General features: G+C 40.3%; 3 protein-coding genes and 1 pseudogene across 4 annotated transcripts; 1 reads left to right on the forward strand and 3 right to left on the reverse strand.

Moving 5' to 3' along the window:
• Nucleotides 1-2592: 2592 nt before the first annotated feature.
• Nucleotides 2593-4518, reverse strand: LOC130135496 (uncharacterized). Of its 2 annotated transcripts, XM_056304926.1 has the most exons (5): nucleotides 4348-4518; nucleotides 4152-4265; nucleotides 3904-4032; nucleotides 3637-3828; nucleotides 2593-3547 (listed from the first exon to the last, which is right to left on the reverse strand). In XM_056304926.1, exons 1-5 carry the CDS (start codon nucleotides 4501-4503, stop codon nucleotides 3239-3241), a joined length of 900 nt encoding a protein of 299 aa, XP_056160901.1. In that variant the 5' UTR covers nucleotides 4504-4518; the 3' UTR covers nucleotides 2593-3238. The 2 variants fall into 2 exon arrangements, with proteins under 2 accessions (XP_056160901.1, XP_056160902.1); XM_056304927.1 differs by lacking the exon at nucleotides 4152-4265.
• Nucleotides 4519-4909: 391 nt separating this feature from the next.
• Nucleotides 4910-5559, reverse strand: LOC115669567 (protein BOBBER 1-like; annotated as a pseudogene).
• Nucleotides 5560-12719: 7160 nt separating this feature from the next.
• Nucleotides 12720-17696, forward strand: LOC115672929 (subtilisin-like protease SBT3.9). Its single transcript, XM_056304858.1, has 11 exons — nucleotides 12720-12946; nucleotides 13053-13144; nucleotides 13600-13697; nucleotides 13816-13971; nucleotides 14102-14213; nucleotides 14491-15034; nucleotides 15297-15394; nucleotides 15497-15736; nucleotides 16101-16215; nucleotides 16287-16485; nucleotides 16782-17696. The coding sequence occupies exons 1-11, from the start codon at nucleotides 12860-12862 to the stop codon at nucleotides 17348-17350; spliced, it is 2310 nt and encodes a 769-aa protein (XP_056160833.1). The 5' UTR covers nucleotides 12720-12859; the 3' UTR covers nucleotides 17351-17696.
• Nucleotides 17697-18757: 1061 nt separating this feature from the next.
• On the reverse strand, nucleotides 18758-21942 carry LOC115672875 (protein FMP32, mitochondrial-like). The gene is made up of 7 exons (XM_030594861.2): nucleotides 21492-21942; nucleotides 21228-21359; nucleotides 21004-21063; nucleotides 19508-19584; nucleotides 19371-19427; nucleotides 19185-19251; nucleotides 18758-19109 (listed from the first exon to the last, which is right to left on the reverse strand). The coding sequence occupies exons 1-7, from the start codon at nucleotides 21681-21683 to the stop codon at nucleotides 18990-18992; spliced, it is 705 nt and encodes a 234-aa protein (XP_030450721.1). The 5' UTR covers nucleotides 21684-21942; the 3' UTR covers nucleotides 18758-18989.
• Between the last annotated feature and the right edge of the window lie 1585 nt (nucleotides 21943-23527).

Consider the following 23527-nt stretch of genomic DNA (forward strand, 5'->3'; position numbering starts at 1 on the left):
TGTGTTCTGTCTCTTTTTCAAATTGGAAGTTCCTGGGGGAGAGGGATCGTACGCTACGAACGCTCCCAGGCAGCCGCCGTGAACTTTCAAGAATCGAGTGACACGTCGCATCCTCGTGTAAGTGGTGGAGCTTTCCTTGTTAGGGGCCGTTCGTTTGCAACCGGCCGTAAATTTATCGTATGTGTATCGATTTTGAATTTTTGATGATTAAAAAATTAATTCGGAGTAAATTTATTATGAATGTACCAATTTTGAGTTATTTTTTGGTATTAACCCCTTTTTTAAGATTATCTAAATTTGCAGTATTTTTAAAATAGATATTATGCATTTATGTGCCGTAATTTGTATAAAGAAATAAAATTGCTAATTTTCATATTGTCATTTATATAATTTGTCAAAAAAATTTCTCTATTAATGTCTTTGATTATATATCAAGCATATTAGTTCGGTGTAACACTGCGCAGGCTCCGTCTAGTTATCAGTAATTCTATCATGCGACTTCGATAGATTTTGCCTAACATGTGTAATAGTCAAGATTGATTTTAACCCCCCGGGTGAGTAAATTCGTTTTCGGCAATCGTGATTAACGTTGCCTTTGGTCACCAGGACAAGGATTTGGATTGAGATAGGATAGGATGAGATAAGAAATTTGAGGGATTTTTTGTATGCTATATATCTTATTGGCTAGGTGATTGGATAAAACCTAGGCTAGAATTAAATATCGGTTTTTCCTTTTATTGCCCCTTCAATGCTAGTTTTGGTTGATAAAGTAACTCGTTCGTCATTGAATCGGTTTAACAATCTGTTTGCTAGTATAAATCATCACGGTGTTTTACCATCATCATTGGTTCACACGTGAAATATTATGATTTAGAATCACCTTCAATGGGCCGTATCATAATTACAGTGTCACGTATTCCTAGAGCTCATGACCAACACAGCTATCATCTATGAGGATTATTACTACAAGGGTCCACACATGTATGCATAATATTTTGTTTGAGCCGTGACTATTGAATCCATCCGAAAATCAAAAGATCCGAGGTTGTTGATGAGCGTATTGGAAGTCAGGACGTCTCTATATATGAGGTAGCAAGTACCCATATGCAAGATGGTCGGAGATACGCTCCACGCATGATGTTGAGCTGTGAAGATCGAGTGAGAGCGAAAAAAAAAGGTTGATTTGCAAATTGCAATTCGTGGCATTAGTGACGTATCAAGCAGTTAAAAATAAGTGGTTGTCTTGTCATCATGTGTGCCAACCAAGCAAATGATATAATGCAAGAGACCCGATTTCATATGATGGTCAACTAAAATCGAGTCTTCTGCTTCATTATATTTCCGAACATGCGATCCCTTGGTCGTCCGAAAAAATATTTTGTCGGACTCGACTAAGCTTAGTTTGTTTTGTCATGATAAGAAAACATCTGCCTCTGGTCCGAAAGAATTCACGGCCAAGATACGTGAGGAACGATTTGCATTCATTTGATTTGGTCGGGTCAAGCAATCGAACCCACCTTGCACTTCACGTCATGGACGAGAGGACGATGGAGCAAATCGTGTGGAGTAACTTGTGCTGTCGTGCACATCTAATTTTTCCGGAAAAATTACCAATAAAGTTATAAACCTATTGCATTTTTACCAATTTAGTTCTAAACATTTTAATTGTATCAATTGGGTCTTAAACCTTTCCACGTTTTGCCAGTTGAATTCATCCGGCCAATTTTTGCCGGAAATTGCTAACGTGAACGCCAGCTGCTCTACGTGACACGGCCGGTGCTGACGTGGATAAATTTTTTTTAAATTTTTTTTCTTTTCTTTTCTTCTCTTTTCCTTTTTTTTTTTACTGTAACCAAGGAGGCCTCCTGCGACCCTCGACAGCCATAGTAAAAAAAAGTAAAGAAGGAAAAGAGAACACTACAAAAAAAGTTGGTTTTAGCCACGAATTTTGTCACGAAAAATTTGGCAAAATTCGTCGCTAAACGAATTTGCGACGGAAAAAAATTCGTCGCTAATAGGCCATCGCAAAATTTTGCGACGGAAAATTTCAATTTTCGTCGCTAACTTGCGACGAAAAAAAATTCGTCGCTAATTATTCGTGGCAAAATTCGTGGATAATTTGCCACGAAACAAAATTCGTCGCTAATTATTCGTGGCAAAATTCGTGACTAATTTGCCACGAACTTTATTCGTGGCAAAATTCGTCGCTAATTTGCCACGAAATATATTCGTGACAAAATTCGTCGCTAATTTGCCACGAACTGTATTCGTGGCAAAATTCGTCGCTATTTTTTTCAAAATTTTTTTTTGTTGGTCACGAAATTGCGACGAAATATTTTTGTGGCAAAAATCGTTGCCAATTATTCGTGGCAAAATTTATCGCTAATTTGCGACGAACACATTTTGTGGCAAAATTCATGGCTAATTTGCCACCAAATTTTTTTTTTGTCAGTTTTTTGCGACGAACTTATTCATGGCAAAATTCGTGGGTAATTTAAATTACCCACCAAAATGAATGTATTTCATTTTCTTATTCGATTTTAAATGTAATTTAAAGCAAAATTAATTTCTAGAATTTGTATTTAACATTGATTAAGCACTTAAGAACATCAAAATATTATAATAATATGAAAATGAAATACATTCATCTACATTTTCCATGTACTTGAACATATAGCTCAATGTGATCAAACTATTATAATAATATGAAAATGAAATACATTCATTTACATTTTCCATGTACTTGAACATATAGCTCAATGTACTTGAACATCCTTGGCAAATCTCCCCCTCCGCATATCAACACATAGCTCAATGTACTTGAACATAATCCTCTCAAGGGTATTTTGCCATGCTCGGGATCTCTTTGAGGTAATAAGATCATGAAGTTCTTGCAGAGCATCTTGCTTCTTCTAGGATCCATGCAGAGCATTTTCTGGAATCCAGCAATTGCAGCAGTGATAAGAATGCTGGATTGGCAACTTAATATCACTTCATACATTTCATTACATTGGTTCAGGGCACCAAAGGAGACATGATCTCGACCCTTATCTACAATTTTCAGTAGAGGATAGTCCAATACCAGTTTTTATAGGTTCACTGACAGCAAAACATACAATAAGGTCAACAGTGTAAAGATCACTCGCCTATCAAGGAATGCAATCAGACATCCATGAAGATATTTTTAACCCATCTTTGCAAACGCAGGGTGTAGTCCACTGTGAATAAGTCTAATGCATTAGCCATTTAATGGGGAAAAGACAAAGACAAGAAGTGTCGGGGTATCTGAGCAATATAATGCATAAAAAAATCCTAGAGGATGGATCAGTAAAAACTTCCGGCTGTCTCTCACCTTAAGCTCTTCACAAATGTCCAGTATTCTAGTCATGCAGTCTGGATCAAGACCCGCAGCATCAACAAACCCCCTCAACACAAGAATCGGGTTAACATGCCAGAGGTAAAGGATCATGCCGACACCCCCAGCATTTTTCATTATCATGGGAAACACGGCAAGGGAGACTTCAGACTGCAGGAGATTATATACAGTCTACAAGCACAGGAATACATAGATTCAAATTCAGGATGATTATATCAAGACAAACGATGAAAAGTGTCAATGCATTTCCAATTGCATACATTAATATGTGCCATTGCAAGAAGCAAGACTTCTGGACAGTATTTGAGAGGGTATTCAAGCATTGCGCGAACAGATCCAGCGTAACCAGCCTCAGCAATTTGACACAACACATCTAAGAGGTCAAGGCACAACCAAGCATGATTTGCATGTCCAAGCTGGAGCTTATGACCATATATCGCATCAACATAAGCCTACACAGAATTTTACCATATAATTAGAACCAAATAAACAATAAAGGGAAGGATTACAAGTTCTATAGCACATACCAGCTGCCTCGCAGAATGAGCAAAGGTAAATGCTTCGGGAGGAGCTGACACAGCATATTTTAAGAATGATATCTGGCCCTCAATATTCTTCCAGACAGACCCACATATGGCCTTGAGAGGAAAAGGATCCTGCACAACCCAAGTTCAAGATTCCATAAACTTCAGCAGATAAGTTGCTAGGGCTCATAATAGAACTTCATGATCAGGCAAAATAATTTCCAAAAACTAGACAAGACATGCAAACACACCTGACAAGCACATCGATAAACAGACATGAAGAAAGAAAATGCTTCCTCATTAGGCAAGTAGAATCCTTCATGATCCAGGCTTTCAATTACTGATAACCAATTGATTCCAGGCGCCTGTATTCAAAGAATTGCTTCTAAAAGTGTACTATACGCATACCATTAAAGCCAAAGATTGAATCAGAAATGTCAAACTCACAAGCTGCTTGATTGAATCTACGAGAATATCAATGTTCCAAGAGCTTGGAGACGGAAGATCAGACCAACTGCTGTTGCCAAGTGCCACAGCAAAACTCGAAGCTGTGCTGTGATTATCTTCGAGACCAACATGAGTACGGGCAATAGTACCTTCCATCTCAGAAAAAAAAAGAATACTTGAATAAGCCAATGCACGCTTAAACAGATTATAGGAGAGATCAACACGAGAGAAATTTAATTATTCGGGAGAGTTCAGATTGCTGAACAAAGGAGCAAGTACCCATCAAAGAATATCCACACTTTAGCGAAATCGATAGCATAATAGAATGAAACATTTTCCCTGCCCATCGCCATTAAATAGCCAACCAGAGAAAACATCCAAGCTATAGAGATGACTACGGCCGCGAAACCGTCACAGCCTAACTATAGCAGGAGAAAAGAGCCACATCATGAGCGATCACTATGTAATGTACTTCTCATCTAAGCTATATAGATGTCTCAACCCCAGCAGCGTCTCGACAGGCACTCATCGCGCTCATGCGTAGCAAGCAACAAATCACGACACTGTCCAAGAAAAATCAAAAGCCCTTGCCTATCGCTCCACTCTTCTCCTCCTTCTCTTCCTCCGCATCCTTCATCTCCACCTCCTGCACCTTCTTCTCTTCCTCCACCTTCTTAGCCGCCGCCGCCGCCGCCGCCTTCGCCTTCTTAGCCCTCTCCCGCTCCCTCTCCTTCTCCCTCTCGACCTACCTCAGCTTCTGCTTCTCCCTCACCGCCCTCAACACCGCCGCGACGTCCCTCTCCGCCGCCTCATGCGCGAGGAAATCGCTCCGCTCGGCCACGAACTCGAAGGCCTCCTCGATGAACCCCAGTGGCCTGGACGGATCGAACCTCGCGATGAACTCCGCCGCGGCAGAGGAGGAGGCCGAGGACGAGGACGAGGCCGAGGGCTTGGCCTCAGGTTGCTTCTCCTCTTCCTCCTCGAAGTCGGAGATGATCGCCATGGACGGTGAGCTCCGGGAGGGATCGAATCGGAGATTGCTCTTCTCTGGCTCGATTTCCTCTAGGGCTCCGGAGGCCACGGGCGAGGAGGAGTCGCGGGAGGAAGTGCGGGGGGAAGGGGATACCTAAAACCCTAGCGAGCGCGAGAGGTCTGGGAGTGTGGGGGAGAGGGAAGAAGGAGAAGGAGAAGGAGAATGAGAAGTGGAAGCAGATCTGATTTGATAGAGAGAAACGAAAGAGAGAGAGAGAGAGAATGGAGGGAGAGGGCGGGCAAATTGGGACTAAGGGCGGGGAACTCGAAATTTGCGACGGATTATTTAAAATTCGTAGCTAAAATTCGTGGTAAATTTGCCACGGATTTTAGCCACGAATTTTAAAAAATGCCCATACCATTGCCTACGTTCATTTTTTTATGAAATTCGTGGCTAAAATCCGTGGTAAATTTGCCACGGATTTTAGCCACGAATTTCATAAAATGCCAAAAATTCATTTTTATAAAAAATTTGCCACGGATTTTAGCCACGAATTTTAAAAAATGCCCATACACATGCCTACGTTCATTTTTTTATGAAATTCGTGACTAAAATTCGTAGCAAATTTGCCACGGATTTTAGCCACGAATTTCATAAAATGCCAAAAATTCATTTTTATGAAATTCGTGGCTAAAATCCGTGATAAATTTGCCACGAATTTTTAAAAATGCCCATACACATGCCTACGTTCATTTTTTTATGAAATTCGTGGCTAAAATCCGTGACAAATTTGCCACGGATTTCATGAAAAAATTACTTAGGCATGTTTGTGGCCATTTTTTTAAAATTCGTGGCAAAATCCGTGGCAAATTTGCCGTGAAGTTTACCACGAATTTCATAAAAAATGAATTGTGGGCATTTTTTATGAAATTCATTGATAAATCCGTCGCAAATTTGCCACGGATTTAGCCACAATTTCATTTTTACTAGCCCACACACGCCTAATTCATTTTTTTCCCGACAATAACGTTTAATTAACAATAATAGCAATAATAATAATAATAATAATAACAACAACAACAACAACAATACTAATAATTACGACAACAACAACAATAATAAATATGACAACAACAATGAACTCTTGTCATAATAATAATAATAATAATAATTACGACATAATTAGTAAAAAATCTCAAAAATCTAAATCTTCATCTTCACCTTCGTCTTGATCTTGATCTTCTTCTTGAGCATCATCGTCATCATCATCGTCATCATCATTATCATCATCATCCTCATCATCCTCATCATCCTCTGTCTCAAAATCGATTTCGCAACACCTTCTAAATTTGATTCGCGAATTTCGGTTAGATCTACATCTATCGTTGGTCCACATGGATCTCGTAGAGTAGGAATGTAATATTCCTCGGTTTGAACCGCGTTACAAACTTCCTCTTGTTGATATCTTTGTATCCTTCCAGGTGTTCCTCGATTTTCTTCATGCTTTGGTTTTACATACAGCCCCACTAATCGCCTTTGTCGGGTTTCAAACTAGGATATGATGCATAATATACTTGAATTGCTTGTTGTGCCAACACAAATGGTTCATATTTCATATACCTTTTCTTATGATTTATTTTAACCAAATTAAATTTCGTATGCACCTTCATTCCTTTGACGGGGTCGAACCACATGCACTTAAATAACACAACCCGCATTAATGGTCCGGGGTACTCTATCTCGATGATTTCATCCAACAAGCCATAAAAATCATCTTTTGAATTACCACGATTGGATGACCGATCACACACACCTTTATTCATTGTGGGTTTTCCTATTCCATATTCTTGAGTGTGAAAATTATACCCGTTTATGAAATATCTTTGGCCAAGTTCGTATGCTTATTGTGGACCCCATGACGAGATAATATAGCAATCCTTGCTCTTCAACTTGATCATGATTACGTGAACCTAAGATCACACACGCAAAGTCAATAATATATATTTAAATGATGTATAAAATATTAATAACTTGGTTTTGGTCTATAGACAACTTACATATGTTTTGAACCATGCTGCAAATTGTTTATCGCATAAACGGTCAAACTCATTTGGTGGTAGTCCATACATTGAATTTTGAAAAATCCTATTAACAATTTACATTTATATATTAGTAAATATTTGACACGCAATACATATATTTGCAAATATACACTTATTGGAAGTATGGCTCCACCGGACAATTGATAAAAATATATGTATGGGCGGCCTGTTGTTCTTCGCCCGTTAAGCAACGAAACTTACATGCGCCGCTTGGTCGATCGAGATAATTGAAAATAGAGAATGATTTGCAATTGGGATCGATGAGACCCTCATCATTTCTTCCTGCTCACTGCATGTGCGGCTCAAAATAGTATGATGTAAATGTTGTCACTTCTTTCCACAATATATGCATTACAAATTGAAGCTTCAACACATGCCTTATTCTTCACTTTTTTTTTCAAATGATATAAGAACCTTGTTGCAATAGAAAGAAGTTTATCAGAACATAATAAATAATAAAGTATTTTGAAATTTATTTTGAAATTTATTTTATCTCTTAAATAGATACATCCATCGAAATTGGACGGGACCTGCAACTTTGGCCTCATAAGGCAAGTGAACTAAGATATGCTCCATTGAATCAAAAAACGATGGAGGAAATATCCTTTCTAAATTGCAAAGAATAATTGGAATGTCTCTCTCCAGTTTCTCCATGTGTGATGCTTTTAACACTTTGTTGAGCAAATATCATGAAGGAAATTACGTCGCAAAATTAGCGACGAAAAAAATCCGTCGCTAACTCCGTCGCAAATTAGCAACGAATAATTTTTCGTCGCAAATTCCGTTGCAAATTAGTGACGGATTTTTCGTGGCAAATTCCGTCGCAAATTAGCGACGATATTTTTTTCGTCGCAAATTAGCAGAAAAAGAATTCGTCGCAAATTCCGTCGCAAATTTGCCACGAATTTTTTCGTGGCAAATTCCGTCGCAAATTAGCCACAATTTTTTTTTCGTGGCAAATTCCGTCGCAAATTAGCGACGACATTTTTTTTCGTCGCAAATTAGTCACGAATTTTTTTTCGTGGCAAATTCTGTCGCAAATTTGCCATGGATTTTTTTTTGTCGCTTTATTCGTCGCTAATTTGCGACGAAAAAAAAATTCGTTGCAAATTAGCCACGAAAAATTATTCGTCGCTAATTTCCGTGGCTAAATCCTTGTTTTTTTGTAGTGGAAGAAAAGGAAAAAAATGAAAAACTCTAAAAAATTTATTAAAATATTATTAAAAATACTCACCCCGCACTCTCGTCTCTCTTCCTCTCTCTCTCTCTCTCTCTGCGTGTGGAGCGCGCTAAACGGAGAAGCAAGAGAGTTAGATTGCCCTTTGATTTTGCGCGTTTCGTTATCAGTGGGATGACTTGATGCATGTTCAACTTCTTAAGAAAGACTGAGAGATAGGGAACAACACGTCAATGGTACAATAATAGGGGAGCAATAGGAACCTTAGTCAACAAGATATGCACCAAAATGTGTGACATCGACGGGAAACATAATTAACACTTGAATTTGATGAGTTTCAGGGCCTACATGAAAAGCAAAAACGAGCTTTCTCCTCACTCATTATTAATCATTTAAGTATAATTACGCATGTCTCGTGATGATTCAATTTCCTCATCAGTACGCTTTGATCTCAATCTAAATTCGAAAGTCAATGGAGTGAAATTTTTATTTTCTCCGTAAGATTGGAACAGTGGCAACGTCCCATAAAAGTAGTGAAAAATGAGACCACACATGGCTCTGGGCAGCCCTCTTCTTCCTACCAAATACCCAACGATCTATGGAGCAAAATTTGGAGGCTAAAAACACTCCCAAAAGTCAGACTTTTCATGTGGAGCGTCTGCCAAGATGCATTACCTATAAGAGTAAACTTGTTCAAGAGAACAGTATTATCTGAACATTTTTGCCCATTGTGTCGAAAAAAGCCCGAAACAGTCGAGCATCTATTCCTTATCAGTGATAAGACAAAGCAGGTTTGGTCAAATCCCTATTTCAACATTCATTTTTCTCACCAACAAGTCACTAGATTTGAGGAGTGGTTGCAAAACTACAATGATATGACCCAGAAAAACATACCTTTCGAGATCATCGCAGTCACCCTCTGGAAAATCTGGTTAGTGTGTGACACCCTAGTATTTAATCATGAGCAGACGGACCCAATCAACATAATTGAATTGGCTCTAGACATGCATTGTAATTACGCGAAGTGGAATAGAAGCAACTTAAAGCGTGAAGCAATACCGCTGAACTTAAAATCGGGATGGAGATCACCAGACCCTGGTTTGCTTAAGATAAACATCGATGGATCTCACCCCTCAGAGACCATGGAAGGGGCAATTGCATGCGTATGTCGCGATTCAGAAGGAAGATTGATGGAAGGCCTTGCGCGACCAGTCCGAGCATCTTCCGCCCTTCAAACCGAAGCCCTTGCCTGTTTCTATGCCCTCAAACACTTTGCTAATCGGCCTCATTCAAAACTAATGTTGGAGTCTGACTGTTCAACATTGATAAGCTGTTTGAGAGATTCTTCCCTCTGGCCTTGGGATGTTGAGCCAATTATCACTTATTGTATTGGCCTCTTGGCTTTTTTTGAGAGTCTAGAATTGGTCCTTTGCACCCGTGACTCAAATAGATTAGCAGACTGAGTTGTAAATGCGTCAATGTGTAAGACCCTCTCCCGAAACTGGGTTTGTAACCCCCCTTCCCCTTTTTGGGAAATCCTGTGTTTTGATGCCCCTTACTCCTGTAGGTGGGCCCGGGTTTAATAAAATGATATCTCTATTTAGACAAAAAAAAAAGTACAATATTTAAAAACGTTTCCTAATCAAATGATCAAAATAGAAAAAAAAATGCTTTCCCCGATTCTTGGAACACATTAACTTTAACACATTTTGGTTTATCTTTTCGAATGAGCCCTCGGCAAACTTAGTGCTCGGCACTGAAAGTATGGTCAAACGCGCTTATGACGTAATAATTCGTTTGGTGATTTTTTACTTTTGAGATGATTAATCTTTTGAAGCGTTTCGAATTGGCCGACCCCATTGGATCATGAACTATGATTTTTTGTTTTTTGGTGGAGAAACTACGTAATACATGCACAGTACAACCGGACCTATTGACTACATGGGAAATTTTTTTTATATATGTTACTACGTAATAAACAATTTAAATAGTTTTTTTAAGGGAAAATGACACAAATGGCTATTAGACTTTGTCCTAATGTGTAATGTGGTCCATGAACTTTTAATTTGTTTAATATGGTCCCTGAACTTTGGCCCAATTGTGCAATGTGATTCCTGAACTTTTAATTTGAGTAATGTAGTCTATGGACTTTTTGTATATGTTTAGTTTAATTTTTAAATTATATGAAAATGTTCAATGTTGTCGTTGAACTTGAATTATTGGAAGAACAACACTGAACATTTTCATATTGACTAAACTGAATATATATCGAAAATCCATGGACCACATTGCTCAAATTAAAAGTTCAAGGACCACATTGAACAAATTAAAAGTTCAGGGACCACATTGCACATTGAGCCAAAATTCAGAGATTATTTGTATCATTATTTCTTGTTTTTTACTTGTAATTGTAATTGTGAGGGGGATCATTACTATGATGAAAAATCAGTATTTTGAGGATGTCTTGGCTAATGCCATTCACCATGGGATCTACCATTCTTCAAACAGTTACCATATAGCAATGTTGTTGAATGTGATTGATATTTGCTTCTTCGGTTTCTAATTGTAGGGACTATCTCCAATCAAACTTTTAATCTGTGGATTACAAATAACATCATCAGCTACATGCAAACTTAATTAAAAATAACCGTGTCGCTGGATATGTTGGGTAACCCTAGGTCAAAAGATTGATCGGAAGAAAATTCCTTCAATCATGGAGGGAACCAAAACACATTCATGAGCATATGATAAACCATATGTATTCAACAGTAGAGGAGGTCGCAAGACATCTCCGCAACATGTTAGATTTGCTATGACAGATCTCATAGAATATTTCAGCATCTCATAAATCAGGGAGGACATACGTTAGAAATTCAAATGAAGTGGCAAAAACGCGAAGAGTAGCAGCAACAACATTGGCCGACGTAAGTCAACGGTCAACGGTCAACGCTCGGGGCCGTACGCAAGGGACGGTGTTACGCAATTTGTGTTGTGATCACAACGATTGAAATATCTTCCACTCAGACAAGTAGTATATCCTCTTTGGGGGGGTGGAGAAATGAAAGGACCTCGCACCACTTCTTGTCCCACCCGAGGAAAATCCCAGTCAACGCCCCCCTTCACATTTTCTTTCCTTAAAAAAAGAATCTGTAAAGCAACATATAATGCGCGAAATATAATGAGATAAGGACACGAATTATCCATGAACTTTGACCCAATATGTAATGTGATCCATGAACTCTAAATTTATTTAATATGGTCCATGAATTTTAACACAATATATAATGTCGTCTCCGAACTTTTAATTTGTTCAATGTGATCTTTAAATTATTGACACATGTTCAATTTAGTCTCTAAACTGTATGAAAATGTTTGATGTTGTCCTTCCACACATTCAAATTCAGGGATAATATTAAATATTTTCATACAGTCCATGGACTAAATTGAACATGTATCAAAATTTTAGAGATCACATTGAACAAATTAAAAGTTCGAGGACGATATTATATATTGGGTTAAAATTCATAGACCATATTAAATAAATTTAGAGTTCATGGACCACATAATCATCCGTGTCATTTACCCAAATATAAAACTTGTTTTACAAATTCACAAAGGAAAACAATGGGGGTATCAAATAGACGACACAGTATTCGATAATAAAATTTAATCAGGTTATTTTACGTGTCAACGTATGAGAGATATTCCATAACTTTTGTTTGCACTTTTTGAAAGTTTTGGGATTCAATTGCATCGACAAGTTTTAGTACTTCCAGTATACTTTTTCCATAAAATTTATCTGAATTTTCTATGCAAGCTGAGAATTTTCAATTTTAATAATTTAAGTTTTTAAAATTAGATCTTTGAGCGGTTAATTTCGTAAATCTGTTGTCGTGTCGCAGCATTATCCTTTTGGCTTTTGTCCAGATAGACAAATCCCATCTCTTTGAATCACTGATTCCTGCACTTTGTCTGAAGTATCCATGTGACCATGTAAGTATTATAACCTTCCACTGTAATTTTTTGTTTTGGCTTTCTTGGAGCACCAATCGGTCAACCATTTAAGCGTAAGGATCAAGGTGGCACCACCAGTTGCGCTTAACACTAGCTGAGCAGGTGAACAGCCCGTTGTCCCCACACGCTAACACGCACGCTTCACTGTGCTTCCATCACCGATAGTATATAAAACCCACATGCTCGCTTGTGTTTTTTCTTGATTGTATTGCTTTGAGCTCAAAATCTCAGACAGTGAGTGTGGCAATGGCCTGTCCTTGGATGTTCGGCATTCTTGTGTACCATCTCCTTGTGCAATGTTGTGGCAATACCGCGGTTCTTGCCTCCAGTAATGTAAGTGAATCCTAACGAGTCCAGTTGTTGTTGTTGCGTGTATTTTGTGCTGACTCGGTGTTTGATGGAATCTCTTTGTGGTTTTGATGCGTGGGTTTTCCTCTAGGTTTACATTGTGTACATGGGTGCTCGCCAACATGATGAACCAGAGCTCGTTCCAGAGTCCCATCATGAGATTCTATCGGGCATTTTGGGAAGGTCTTGATTTTGTTAGTTTTCATTGATAGGATAGTATTTCAATTATTTTGGCTACTGCATTCCCATCTGTTACAATCTATGGTCGAATTCGGGAGGAAAAAATGCTTGTGTCGTGGTAAAAATGCATCACGTCTCTTTTTTCTGTACGTTTGTTATCAATAACCCACCAAGATACATCATAAATGGGTGTTGTTTTTAATTCACCTTTGGAGAATCTAGTTATTGGGTGACTTCAAGTTATGCTTGGAATAATTTGTCCGTCGGCTGTGCAAAAGCTCAATTAAGTTTTGACACACCTTTATGCTTCTGTGAATATTTCGACATTCACTTGGACGACGTTCATTCAGACTGTTTTTGCAATTTGAATGTTGAGCCTGTGTGTTAAATAGTACATACAATGAACCGAAATATTTTGCAGTGGCATCTGAAGAGTGCGTATGTTTAATATCTGATAGTGAAGAGGCTGCCGAGGAGTCAATTTTGTACAGCTACAAGCATGGATTTTCGGGGTTCGCGGCAATCTTAAATCATTCTCAAGCAAAGCTTATTGCAGGTGTCATATATGTTGGTGCACTGTGAACTCTGATTTTTCTTTGTCTAGCTTGGACTTGCATTGAACTGTGCCATTGTGGTGTAATTGAGAGTCTCATGAAATGAATTGTTCGATGCAGATCTTCCCGGAGTGGTTCGTGTGATTCCCAACGGCATTTTCAGTGTGCAAACCACTCGAAGCTGGGATTTTCTTCATCTAAACGGTCATATCCGGAATGGAATTCTTCCAAAGAGTCACTCCGGAGCAGGGTCTATCATCGGTATGATGGACACAGGTTTGTGCTGAGATATGATTTGGTCGTCAAGAGTGATGATGTCAACTTTGAGTCTGATTCTTGATTTGTCTTTCCCGTCTCTTTTTCTTTGTTAATTTTTTTTTCTGTCCTTTTTTTTTTTGGGTCTCAGGGATTTGGCCAGAATCTGAAAGCTTTAAAGATGATGGTATGGCCGACGCTCCGACTTGCTGGAAGGGGATATGTCAAGGAGGAGAAGGATTTAATGCATCCAACTGCAGTAGGTTGGACTACTTTATGTGCATTCATCACGGTGTAGCTATCTGATAAATTCATTGCTCCGTTTCCGTGATCAAGAACTCATTAGCCTCAGCTGATAGACATGATGATAGAACGCATGTGGCGAGGCAATGATGGATGTAACGTAACATGTCTGTGACTTAATGGTCCACGTGTTTCATAATGCTACAATGGTGTCATGTGAACTGTTGTTGAAGAAAGTTCTGGAGGGAAAGATATGACCAGGATCTACTAACAATCTTACTATGACACTCTGGGCAGGAAGATCATCGGCGCACGTTGGTACATCAAAGGGTATGAAGCTGAATTCGGCAAGCTCAACACGACCCAGGGAGTCGAATTCTTGTCTCCCCGAGATGCTGTTGGCCATGGCACACACACAGCATCGACTGCCGCTGGATCATTGGTAGAAAATGCGAGTTTTGCCGGACTAGCTCGAGGACTGGCTAGAGGGGGTGCTCCGGCGGCTTGGTTGGCCGTCTATAAAATCTGTTGGTCTACTGGTGGATGCAGTTCAGCTGATCTTCTCGCTGCATTTGACGATGCAATTTCTGATGGTGTAGATGTTCTTTCGGTATCTCTCGGCGCGTCTCCTCCACTCCCTAGTTACGTTGATGATACTTTGGCGATAGGTTCCTTCCATGCTGTAGCTAAAGGTATCACAGTGGTGTGCTCGGGTGGAAACTCGGGTCCTTACCCACAAACCGTCACAAATACTGCTCCGTGGATCATAACTGTCGCTGCTAGCACAATTGATAGAGCCTTTCCTACCGCGATCACATTGGGAAACAACCAGACTTTTGTGGTACTTTTCTCGTTCCTGTTCTATTCATAGTTTAAGTGCATCAGAATTATCCCCACGTAGGCTTTGGCAGAATTGGACAGAAAGTGCCACCTAATCCTAACTAGTTATCCAAAAGGGTAAGATGGTGGGGTTCAGGAGGAAAAATGATAAAGATGAGGATGAATTCGATGTGGAAATGTCTTCGATAGAATCCACGAAACACATGACGGATGTTCTTGTTTGATATGTTTCAGAAGTAGACATGTTTTGCTTTCTCATACAGGGTCAGGCTTACTATACAAGGGGGCTCAGGGACAGGTATTACCCCATCGTGTATGGAGAAGATATTGCATCTACGAACTCTGACGAAGATAGTGCAAGGTCAAACAACTATCCCGTCACAGTGTCTGTCTCTCAACAAGCCCGCAACTTTTGGATTATAAAATCCTTCTCATGTAGTATAAATTAATTTTATTTTTGTAGGAGTTGCGAGGATGGATCACTAAATGCTACTTTAGCCAGAGGAAAAGTGGTTCTCTGCTTCCAATCTCGATCTCAGAGGTCAGCCACTGTCGCCATAAGCACTGTCACTGCAGTTAAGGGCGTTGGATTGATCTTTGCACAGTTTCCGTCAAAAGATATTACTGTATCCTTGCGAATCCCTTGTGTCCAGGTGGATTTTACAATCGGAACTTCTTTGGTTACTTACATCGAGGCAACTCGGTAAGTTCTAATACGATGACTAATGACATCTTGTTGCAATGTATGAATGCAATCGCCCTAATCATATATGTTGAACTACTCCCTGTTTTCCTCCACCCTTCACCACCTCACACAGCGATGCCTCCCCTTGGCGATATTTCCGTCTTTAAACAAACAATTTTTTACACGAATCTATAGGAAGGCGAGTCTCTAGCATTCCAATGTATTCCCGGGTTTATGATGATTCAATATTTATTTTAGCAGATCTACGACAGTTTCAGAAGAACCAAAATGCAGACCGTCACTTAACTCACTTTAGTTGTTATTCGGTGTGTGGCATGTGAGAATAAATTCAATGTCCTGCCTCACCGTTTTTCTCTAACAGAAAGCCACTCATCAAGATTACATCTTCAAGAACTGTCATCGGAAAACAGATATCCCCTGAAGTAGCTGTCTTCTCCTCAAGAGGGCCTAGTTCTCTATCTCCCTCTGTGCTGAAGGTATATATCTATCACACATCTTATCATACTTTCTTTGTTACTGAGTGCCTAACATCTGAAGAAATACGCAGCCTGACATTACTGCTCCCGGGGTTAACATCCTCGCTTCATGGTCTCCTGCATCATCTCAGCTGGATCCCCCACTCAACTTTAAAATAGAATCGGGAACATCCATGTCTTGTCCACATATATCCGGCATCGTCGCGCTTCTTAAAGCAATCCATCCATCATGGACTCCTGCTATGATTAAGTCTTCATTAGTCACAACAGGTTCTTATTCTATGTTTCCTTTCAGTTGCTTCAAATGAGAAAGTTAAAAAGAAACGAGGGAGAGAGTCGCATTGCTTCCCAAAAAGCATTTTGGATACACTACACAAGCACCTGTCTTTCTGAATGCACTTTTAAATCAGATTACCAAACAATGATTCATGATAATTTTTATTATGCCTATCTACATCCATGGCCAAATTCAAGTTTTCGAGAAGAGGACAGAGATATTACGCAGAATGCAATTGGTTGCATGCTAATTTTGGCCACTCAGCGTCTCTCTTTCTGTTGTAATGCAGCTTCCACAAAGGATCAATACAGCCAAAACATTGTTGCGGAGGGAGCACCTCACAAGCAGGCCGATGCATTTGACTACGGAGGCGGTCATGTTGATGCTAACCGGGCGGCAGATCCTGGTCTCGTCTACGACACAGAAATATCAGATTATGTTTGTTTGCTCTGTTCCATGGGCTACAACAGCAGTGCCATTGGCACAATGACAGGGAAACCCACCCAGTGCAAAGAATCAAGCAATTGCCTCAGAAACCTAAACTCGCCTTCCATCGTCATTCCCAACCTGAAGCAACGGGTGACCGTATCAAGAATAGTTACGAACGTCGGTCCCATAAATTCTATCTACACCGCTCGCTTCGAAGCACCGGTCGGCACCCATGTTAGAGTTAAGCCATCAATTTTGTCGTTCAATTCCTCCATGAGCAAGCTGAAGTTCAGAGTCATTTTCCATTCGCTGCTGAGCGTTCAGGGAAGATACTCGTTCGGAAATTTGTTTTGGGAAGATGGATTGCACGAAGTGCGGATACCGTTGGTCGTCCGGACCATCATCGATGATTTCTATGCCCAAACTTGATGCACATGGCATCTCATGTAGATGTAGGCAATGATCATAGTCCAGGGCATTTGTCAATTTGAACGTCGATCATTCATACGTCCAGCAAAAGGGGTTAGAAACTCTCCACTATCCTAAGGCGATGAGCACCACTGGTTTATGGCTCTCTGGTTGACTTCTGCAATACCCAAAGAACAGTTTCCGATAGAAAGGTTCATCCGCACAACGTTTGCTTTTTTCTTTTTAATAATAGAGATAGCTTTGCGTTATGTCATGAGTCCAAGACAGTCATCAAGTCCAGGATCTCATTACCATTCCCATTCAAGTCCAAAAGTGATAATGAAGAAGGGTCAGTACTACATTTGAATATTTGAACTTTTTTTTTTGTCAATCAAGCACTTCAACTTTTTAAATTTGGCTAATGTGAGACTTTGATTAAATAAAATATCATGTCACGCGACTTTTCTTACGCGGCTCCTTTACTGGTTATAGCTTATTTAAGAAAAATATGCCATCTCCATTTAAGTGTTGAATGATGAGGAGGAATAGACAATGGAGACTTAGACGAATAGTCGTCCAAAATGTTTCACATGACATTGTCTAAAAAGGCTATATCGAATGCCAATATGGACCATTAATGCCTACTTAAGGCTGTTATTGTCCACGATGCGAAGTTTTTTTTTTTTTTGAAGTTTAAAAAGTCAAATAAATAATTTTTGAACAAAAAGAACGTTTGGATCAATTGTAAAACGGATAAAAAATTCACATACTTACGATGTCATTACGAAAAACAAGAAAAAAAAGAAAACGCGGTGTACCTAACGTGCACAGAATATGAAACCATGGATTGCTGAGCCTGAAAAGTTATAGTCATTCAAACTCACTGTACAACAGCGAAAGCGAACTCCATCTAAGCCCAAATCTGCTTACTCCAGAGGCCACGGACCGAAATGGAGAAAGCTATCAAAGTAGTGACTTAGACAACTAATATGTCTCTTACTAACTAACGTGACATCATCTCAAGAAGTCAACATTGAATGTCCAAGTAGAATATTAAGCAAGGAAGAAAGTTTAAATTGATTGTAAGAAAAAAATAAAAATTCAAATACTTACGTGTCAATTCAAAAATTTTGAAAAACGCCCGTGCTTGCCTTTATGCAACGTTCGACATAGAAATTGACACACTATCCTCGTTCCTGGCTCTATTTCTGGTTGTAACGTATGTCCCGGTTGTCATCTCACTGTAGATGCTGCAAATATTTTAGCGTCAACAGGACATACACTTGTAAGTAATTCTCTTTCATGTGGAACCATGGAACGCTTTGATTTGCAAATGAAACATCCTTCTACTCCTTCAAGTAGAGACAGCATCCTATCTAGAATCACCAACTGTAGTCTACTGCTGTACAATATTGTTTACTGCTAGTATAACAAAGAAACATGACTGTTGCAATTATTGATCAACTTTCTGCTGAGAACTACAATACAAATTTGAAAGCAATCCATTGTACAAATCCCAAGAAAATCAAGACGACATCTCCAGCCAACAAGAAGTTGCCTTTTGGACATGTTGACCCTCTAAAATTGGATCTTTCCAAGTCCTTGGCATCCAAATTTGTGTGAAAAATCACAAATGAAGTTTCGTCGGGTTATATACCCCCTACATCAAAATACGAAGAACAGCCAGACCAACAGCAGAAATGGAGACAAGAGTACCAATGCAGTATTTAATCACGTCGTATTTTGCTGCTTCCAATTGGGCTCTCAAGCCATGAATTTCCTGCAAAAGAGTTTCACAATTGATAAGCAGATTTCAAAGAGTCGTTAGCTCCTGAAATGAAGATTTTGACCTTACCCGATCGAGTTTGTTTGTGAGATTGGTGGTTTCAGCATTTTGGTTAGCTAGTTCATCACGTATCCGCCTGTAGTAAGTTTCCGCTTAATAGTGTGAGAAAAAGAACAGAATGACTGTATGATCAATGAAAAACTCGTAGTAAAAGCTTCACTGATAATGCTGAGTAGAAAGTTTTTTACTGCTTACCCTCTTTCAAGATTTAAATCCAATCTTTGCCCTGCAGTAACTTTGTCTATCTCATACCTGAACAAAGATCACATTCAAGAATTAGAATCGACGAACCAAATTCAACCCTCTCAATCCACAATTTTCAGAAGACGTACTTCAATTCACTACGCGTCTTATCTATATCACCACGAAGTTTTTCAGTCTCACGTTGCAAAAGAGATAAATGATGTTCCTGCATTGTTAAAAAAAAAAAAGTTAGTCTTGGCAGATATCATATACTTCATAATAAAAAGATTTACTTTTGATGGACATAAAAATATTCATGTGTTAAGTGATGCCAATTTAGATGATAATGAATGGATTTCCCTGATTGAAATATTCAAAAAAAGAACAAAAGTCAACAAATTTGAATCCACAAGGATTCGTTAAATTCAGCCAAATGTGTCTTGAATTTTTATGGCAAATAAATAGTATCAACATGTAGGAAATGAGAAGCACAATACTTTCCAGTGAGAAAGTAATGCCAATACTTCTCCGATATGGTAACACTCATAAAGGCCAAGAAAGAATCAATAGCAGCAGCATTTGATAGGCACTTAAACAACCGAAAGGCAAAAGTTATAGCCACCTGTACTAGACAAGCAATTGAAAACCACACTGACAAATGCATGCTGAACAACAAGCACTCGCCCAAGCCCGTAGAAGAAAGAAACACGTGACGAAGAGCTTGTCCTTATGTAGCCTTCGAGCATGTGTATTTGGAACAAATAGCTTTCTAAATTGTTACTTTTTTTACTTAAAAATTACAGTATAGACAAAACTACATTGTAAGCTTGCTTTCCACATCATCAATGATAACTTTGGTAAGTCTCAAGTTTATTTTCATTCAAAAGTGAAATGCATGAGCCAAAAGCCAAAGGCAAAAATTTCAACTTCGGGTTTGTATTAGTTTACTCTTTAACTGGCTCTCAAAATCATGTAACTAGTTGCATTAGAATCGATAAGTCAGGACAAGATTATAGTACCACTAGCTGAACAGGGGACAGGGTCAAGATTGGAGTACAAACATGTGTGCTCTGATCCATGGGAATCCCTCTCAACAACATGACAAGCCAACAGAAGGAAAAAAGAAAGTTATTTTTGCTCAAGAGCAGATGAAGGAATTTGGACATCCCCTGAATGCCTCTTTTATTCGCCTTCTGAGCACCGACTTTCACCAAATAACCCCACCATTAACGCAGATGCATTCATTCATGCTAAGGAAATTGGAAATGTTGAGCATTTGACAAAATTTAAGACCACATTCACAAAGAACTCAAGTCAAACCAGAGTTCCTTAAATGCAAACCAGATCATGATTTTGGAACAGACAGAGCTCAAATGGAACTGTGAAAAAAAACACAAAGGTCTTCTAAGTTCGCTTATTTCTACGACTACGGAAAGATCGGGCAATGAGTGGAGTTCTCTCCCCAGATTTCGTTTTGTCCAAAATGAGATGAACTATCCGCAGGGATCCCATTCATTCCTTGATTGGGAGCGCAATTGCTAGAACACCGGAGAATGAAGAGTAATGATTCAATTTATCTACTACATGACGGATATTAAGAAAATGCGCTACTGATTGCTAAATAGGCATAGCACAAGATGCATACCTGCGAACTCTGTACTTCAGACTTGAACTTCGAAAGGTTAGATTCTTGAAGAATTTCAGTCTACAAAATCACAGACAGAGCGATTAGAGTCAGAACTTAACAGCACTACTACACAGCTCATTTCGACTGTCTTATTCTCCAGGCATTCACACTGAGGAATATCATCAAACAGGCGGCATGCAGAAAAACTAAACAAAAAGCTTGTATAGACCGGGAGTTTTTACTTTTTGCATTTCTACTTTCGACACGAAAGAATGAGCCACGTTCTCCAAGCTATCATTCAAAACCTCAATAATCGCGGATGTTATCGCCTCAGCTTGCTTCGACGGCACGCCCTGCGCTTCCAAGCTCCTCACCTGAAACAAACGGTACACAAACCAACATAACAAATGCTTTGGTCTCTGATTCTGGCGGATCCTAGAGCAATCATTTTCCCCCTCCAACACGAGATCCAACGACGACGAATTAGGAGCGAAACTATGAATTACCAGGGCCAGCGTGTCGACGAGGCAGGCCCGAGTCCCGTTCGACTTCACGAGCTGGGAGAACTGCCTGCCGTCGAATCTCTGACTCGGCGACAACGACGAGCTCGAGGTCGAGTACGCGCTCAGGGCGCGAAGACTCGCCAGGCGATTCTCCGGCTTGATCCCCAATTGAAGCGCGCGTCTCAATGCAGCCATCAAACGAGAGAAAATCCTCCGAACCAAAAAAACCTTGGAAAGAAAAACTCAGCGGAAGAACGAATTGGAAAAACTAGAAGCGCGATCGGAAGGGCCGCCCCCCCTTGGGCGACGAAACTAGAGAGACAGATCTCGTCCCATTCCGCGATGAAAACGAGATTCGTCGCAAGAAGATGATGAAGATGATGATGATGATGATGATTCCCTCTCTTTTGGCAGAACGATGATGAGATTTGGAAGACCTAACAAAAACCGAATTGAACACGAGACGATTTTTGCTAAAATTTGCCTGCACCCTATTTCTAATTTAGTTTTAATTTTAATTTTTTTTGTTTTTTTTTCCAGCGGGTGGTTGCGTGCTGCCAAAGGCTGATTATTTTCACGCGAGCAAATTCGAGGACGGCGATGACCTTGACGTACTTCTGGGGCTTGCTGTTAATTTGGTTATTCTTTTCCATATTCTAATCTCCTTCTTAATCCCACCCGCAATGTCATTTTTCTTTCTGATTCGGTAACAATATGATGTTCCTCGATTCTTAATTCATACATATTACTATCGTATCTTACGAGAAAGTGATGTTTTTCTTTAATTCATACATATATAGTTTCATTTTTTATACACGACCCAATTCTTATCTTTTCAAATGTAATTACCGAGAAAGAACGAAACGCGCAGAAAATTTCACATCCGATCTCCTGTCATTGGAACTTGCTACGGACGCATTGCCTACTTAGGGCCCGTTTGGTAACGTGCCAAATAGTGAAAATTTCTGTTCTTTTGTTCCCAGAAATAATTTGGGAACAGAAATGCGTTTGGTAAACTTTTTGTTTCTCGGCACATTTTTGCAAAAATTTGTGCCGAGAAAGCGTTTTGGAAGAGAAACAAGAAGTAAAAAAGTTTCTTCTTGTTTTAAGACAATTTTGAGAATCAGTTTTTTTCTTCTTTTTCTTTTTTTCTTTTCTTATTTTGTGGTGTTGTTCTTGGTGAGCCGCCGCCGGCGCCGGTGGCCGGCGACCGGCCACAGCCCAGGGCCGGCGAGGGCGTCACGGCCCTCGCCGGCCGCCGGCGGAGGCGAGGGTCGCCCTCGCCGGCGAGGGCGAGGGCTGGACCCTCGCCGCTGAGGCGAGGCGGCCTCGCCTAGATCGAGCGAGGCTCGGCCTCGCCGTCGCGACCCACGGCGAGGTCGGCCGCCGATCCTGGCGAGGCCGAGCCTCGCCGTCGCGACCCACGGGCAGAGCCGACCTCGCCGTCGCGGCCCAGCGGCGGCCGACCTCGCCGTGGGCGCGACGGCGAGGCTCGGCCTCGCCGGAGTCTGGGCGAGGCCGAGCCTTGCCGTCGCGCCCACGGCGGCCGACCTCGCGTGGCGCGACGGCGAGGCCGCCTCGGCGGCGAGCCTCGCCGGGCGGCGAGGCCGCCTCGCCCGGGCGCGAGGTCCGCCCTCGCCCTCGCCGGCGAGGGCAACCTCGCCTCCGCGGCGGCCGGCGAGGTCCGTGACGCCCTCGCTAGGCACGGGTTGGGCACGGCCGCGCGCGACCGGCCATGGCCAAAGAAGAAAGTAAAAAGAAAAAAAAATTTAAACAATTCAAAATATTATTAAAATATTATTTGGGAACGAAATTTTGTGTAGTTACCAAACGCATTTTGTTCTTTTCTACTCTAGGAATAGAAATTTTGGACATTTATCAAACGCCTTCAAATACTCAGAAATTGTTTCCGGGTACAGAATAAAAAAAAATCATTTCTGTTCAGAAATAGCGCCCGGGCACAGAATGGTATTCATGCGCACCCTTAGCAATTTCCTTTTCGTGCTAAGGGGGTACAGAGGTAAAAAAGAGTTTTGGCT

Source organism: Syzygium oleosum, unplaced genomic scaffold, assembly GCF_021117445.2.
Source record: "Syzygium oleosum isolate NSW1041296 unplaced genomic scaffold, Sole_v2.1 Sole_v2.33, whole genome shotgun sequence".
Lineage (NCBI taxonomy): Eukaryota > Viridiplantae > Streptophyta > Magnoliopsida > Myrtales > Myrtaceae > Syzygium > Syzygium oleosum.

Excerpts from the sequence above, each read along its gene's own strand:
- LOC130135496 (XM_056304926.1), bottom strand. The coding sequence starts at position 4,503 with ATGGAAGGTACTATTGCCCGTACTCATGTTGGTCTCGAAGATAATCAC. Across the intron at positions 4,033-4,151 it reads TTTATCGATGTGCTTGTCAG|GATCCTTTTCCTCTCAAGGC; the intron begins GTGTGTTTGCAT and ends TGGGTTGTGCAG. Across the intron at positions 3,548-3,636 it reads TTGCAATGGCACATATTAAT|ACTGTATATAATCTCCTGCA; the intron begins GTATGCAATTGG and ends CTGTGCTTGTAG.
- LOC115672875 (XM_030594861.2), bottom strand. The coding sequence starts at position 21,683 with ATGGCTGCATTGAGACGCGCGCTTCAATTGGGGATCAAGCCGGAGAAT. Across the intron at positions 21,360-21,491 it reads TCGTCGACACGCTGGCCCTG|GTGAGGAGCTTGGAAGCGCA; the intron begins GTAATTCATAGT and ends CGTTTGTTTCAG. Across the intron at positions 19,252-19,370 it reads GATTTAAATCTTGAAAGAGG|GCGGATACGTGATGAACTAG; the intron begins GTAAGCAGTAAA and ends AACTTACTACAG.
- LOC115672929 (XM_056304858.1), top strand. The coding sequence starts at position 12,860 with ATGGCCTGTCCTTGGATGTTCGGCATTCTTGTGTACCATCTCCTTGTG. Across the intron at positions 14,214-14,490 it reads AATGCATCCAACTGCAGTAG|GAAGATCATCGGCGCACGTT; the intron begins GTTGGACTACTT and ends CACTCTGGGCAG. Across the intron at positions 16,216-16,286 it reads TATCTCCCTCTGTGCTGAAG|CCTGACATTACTGCTCCCGG; the intron begins GTATATATCTAT and ends AGAAATACGCAG.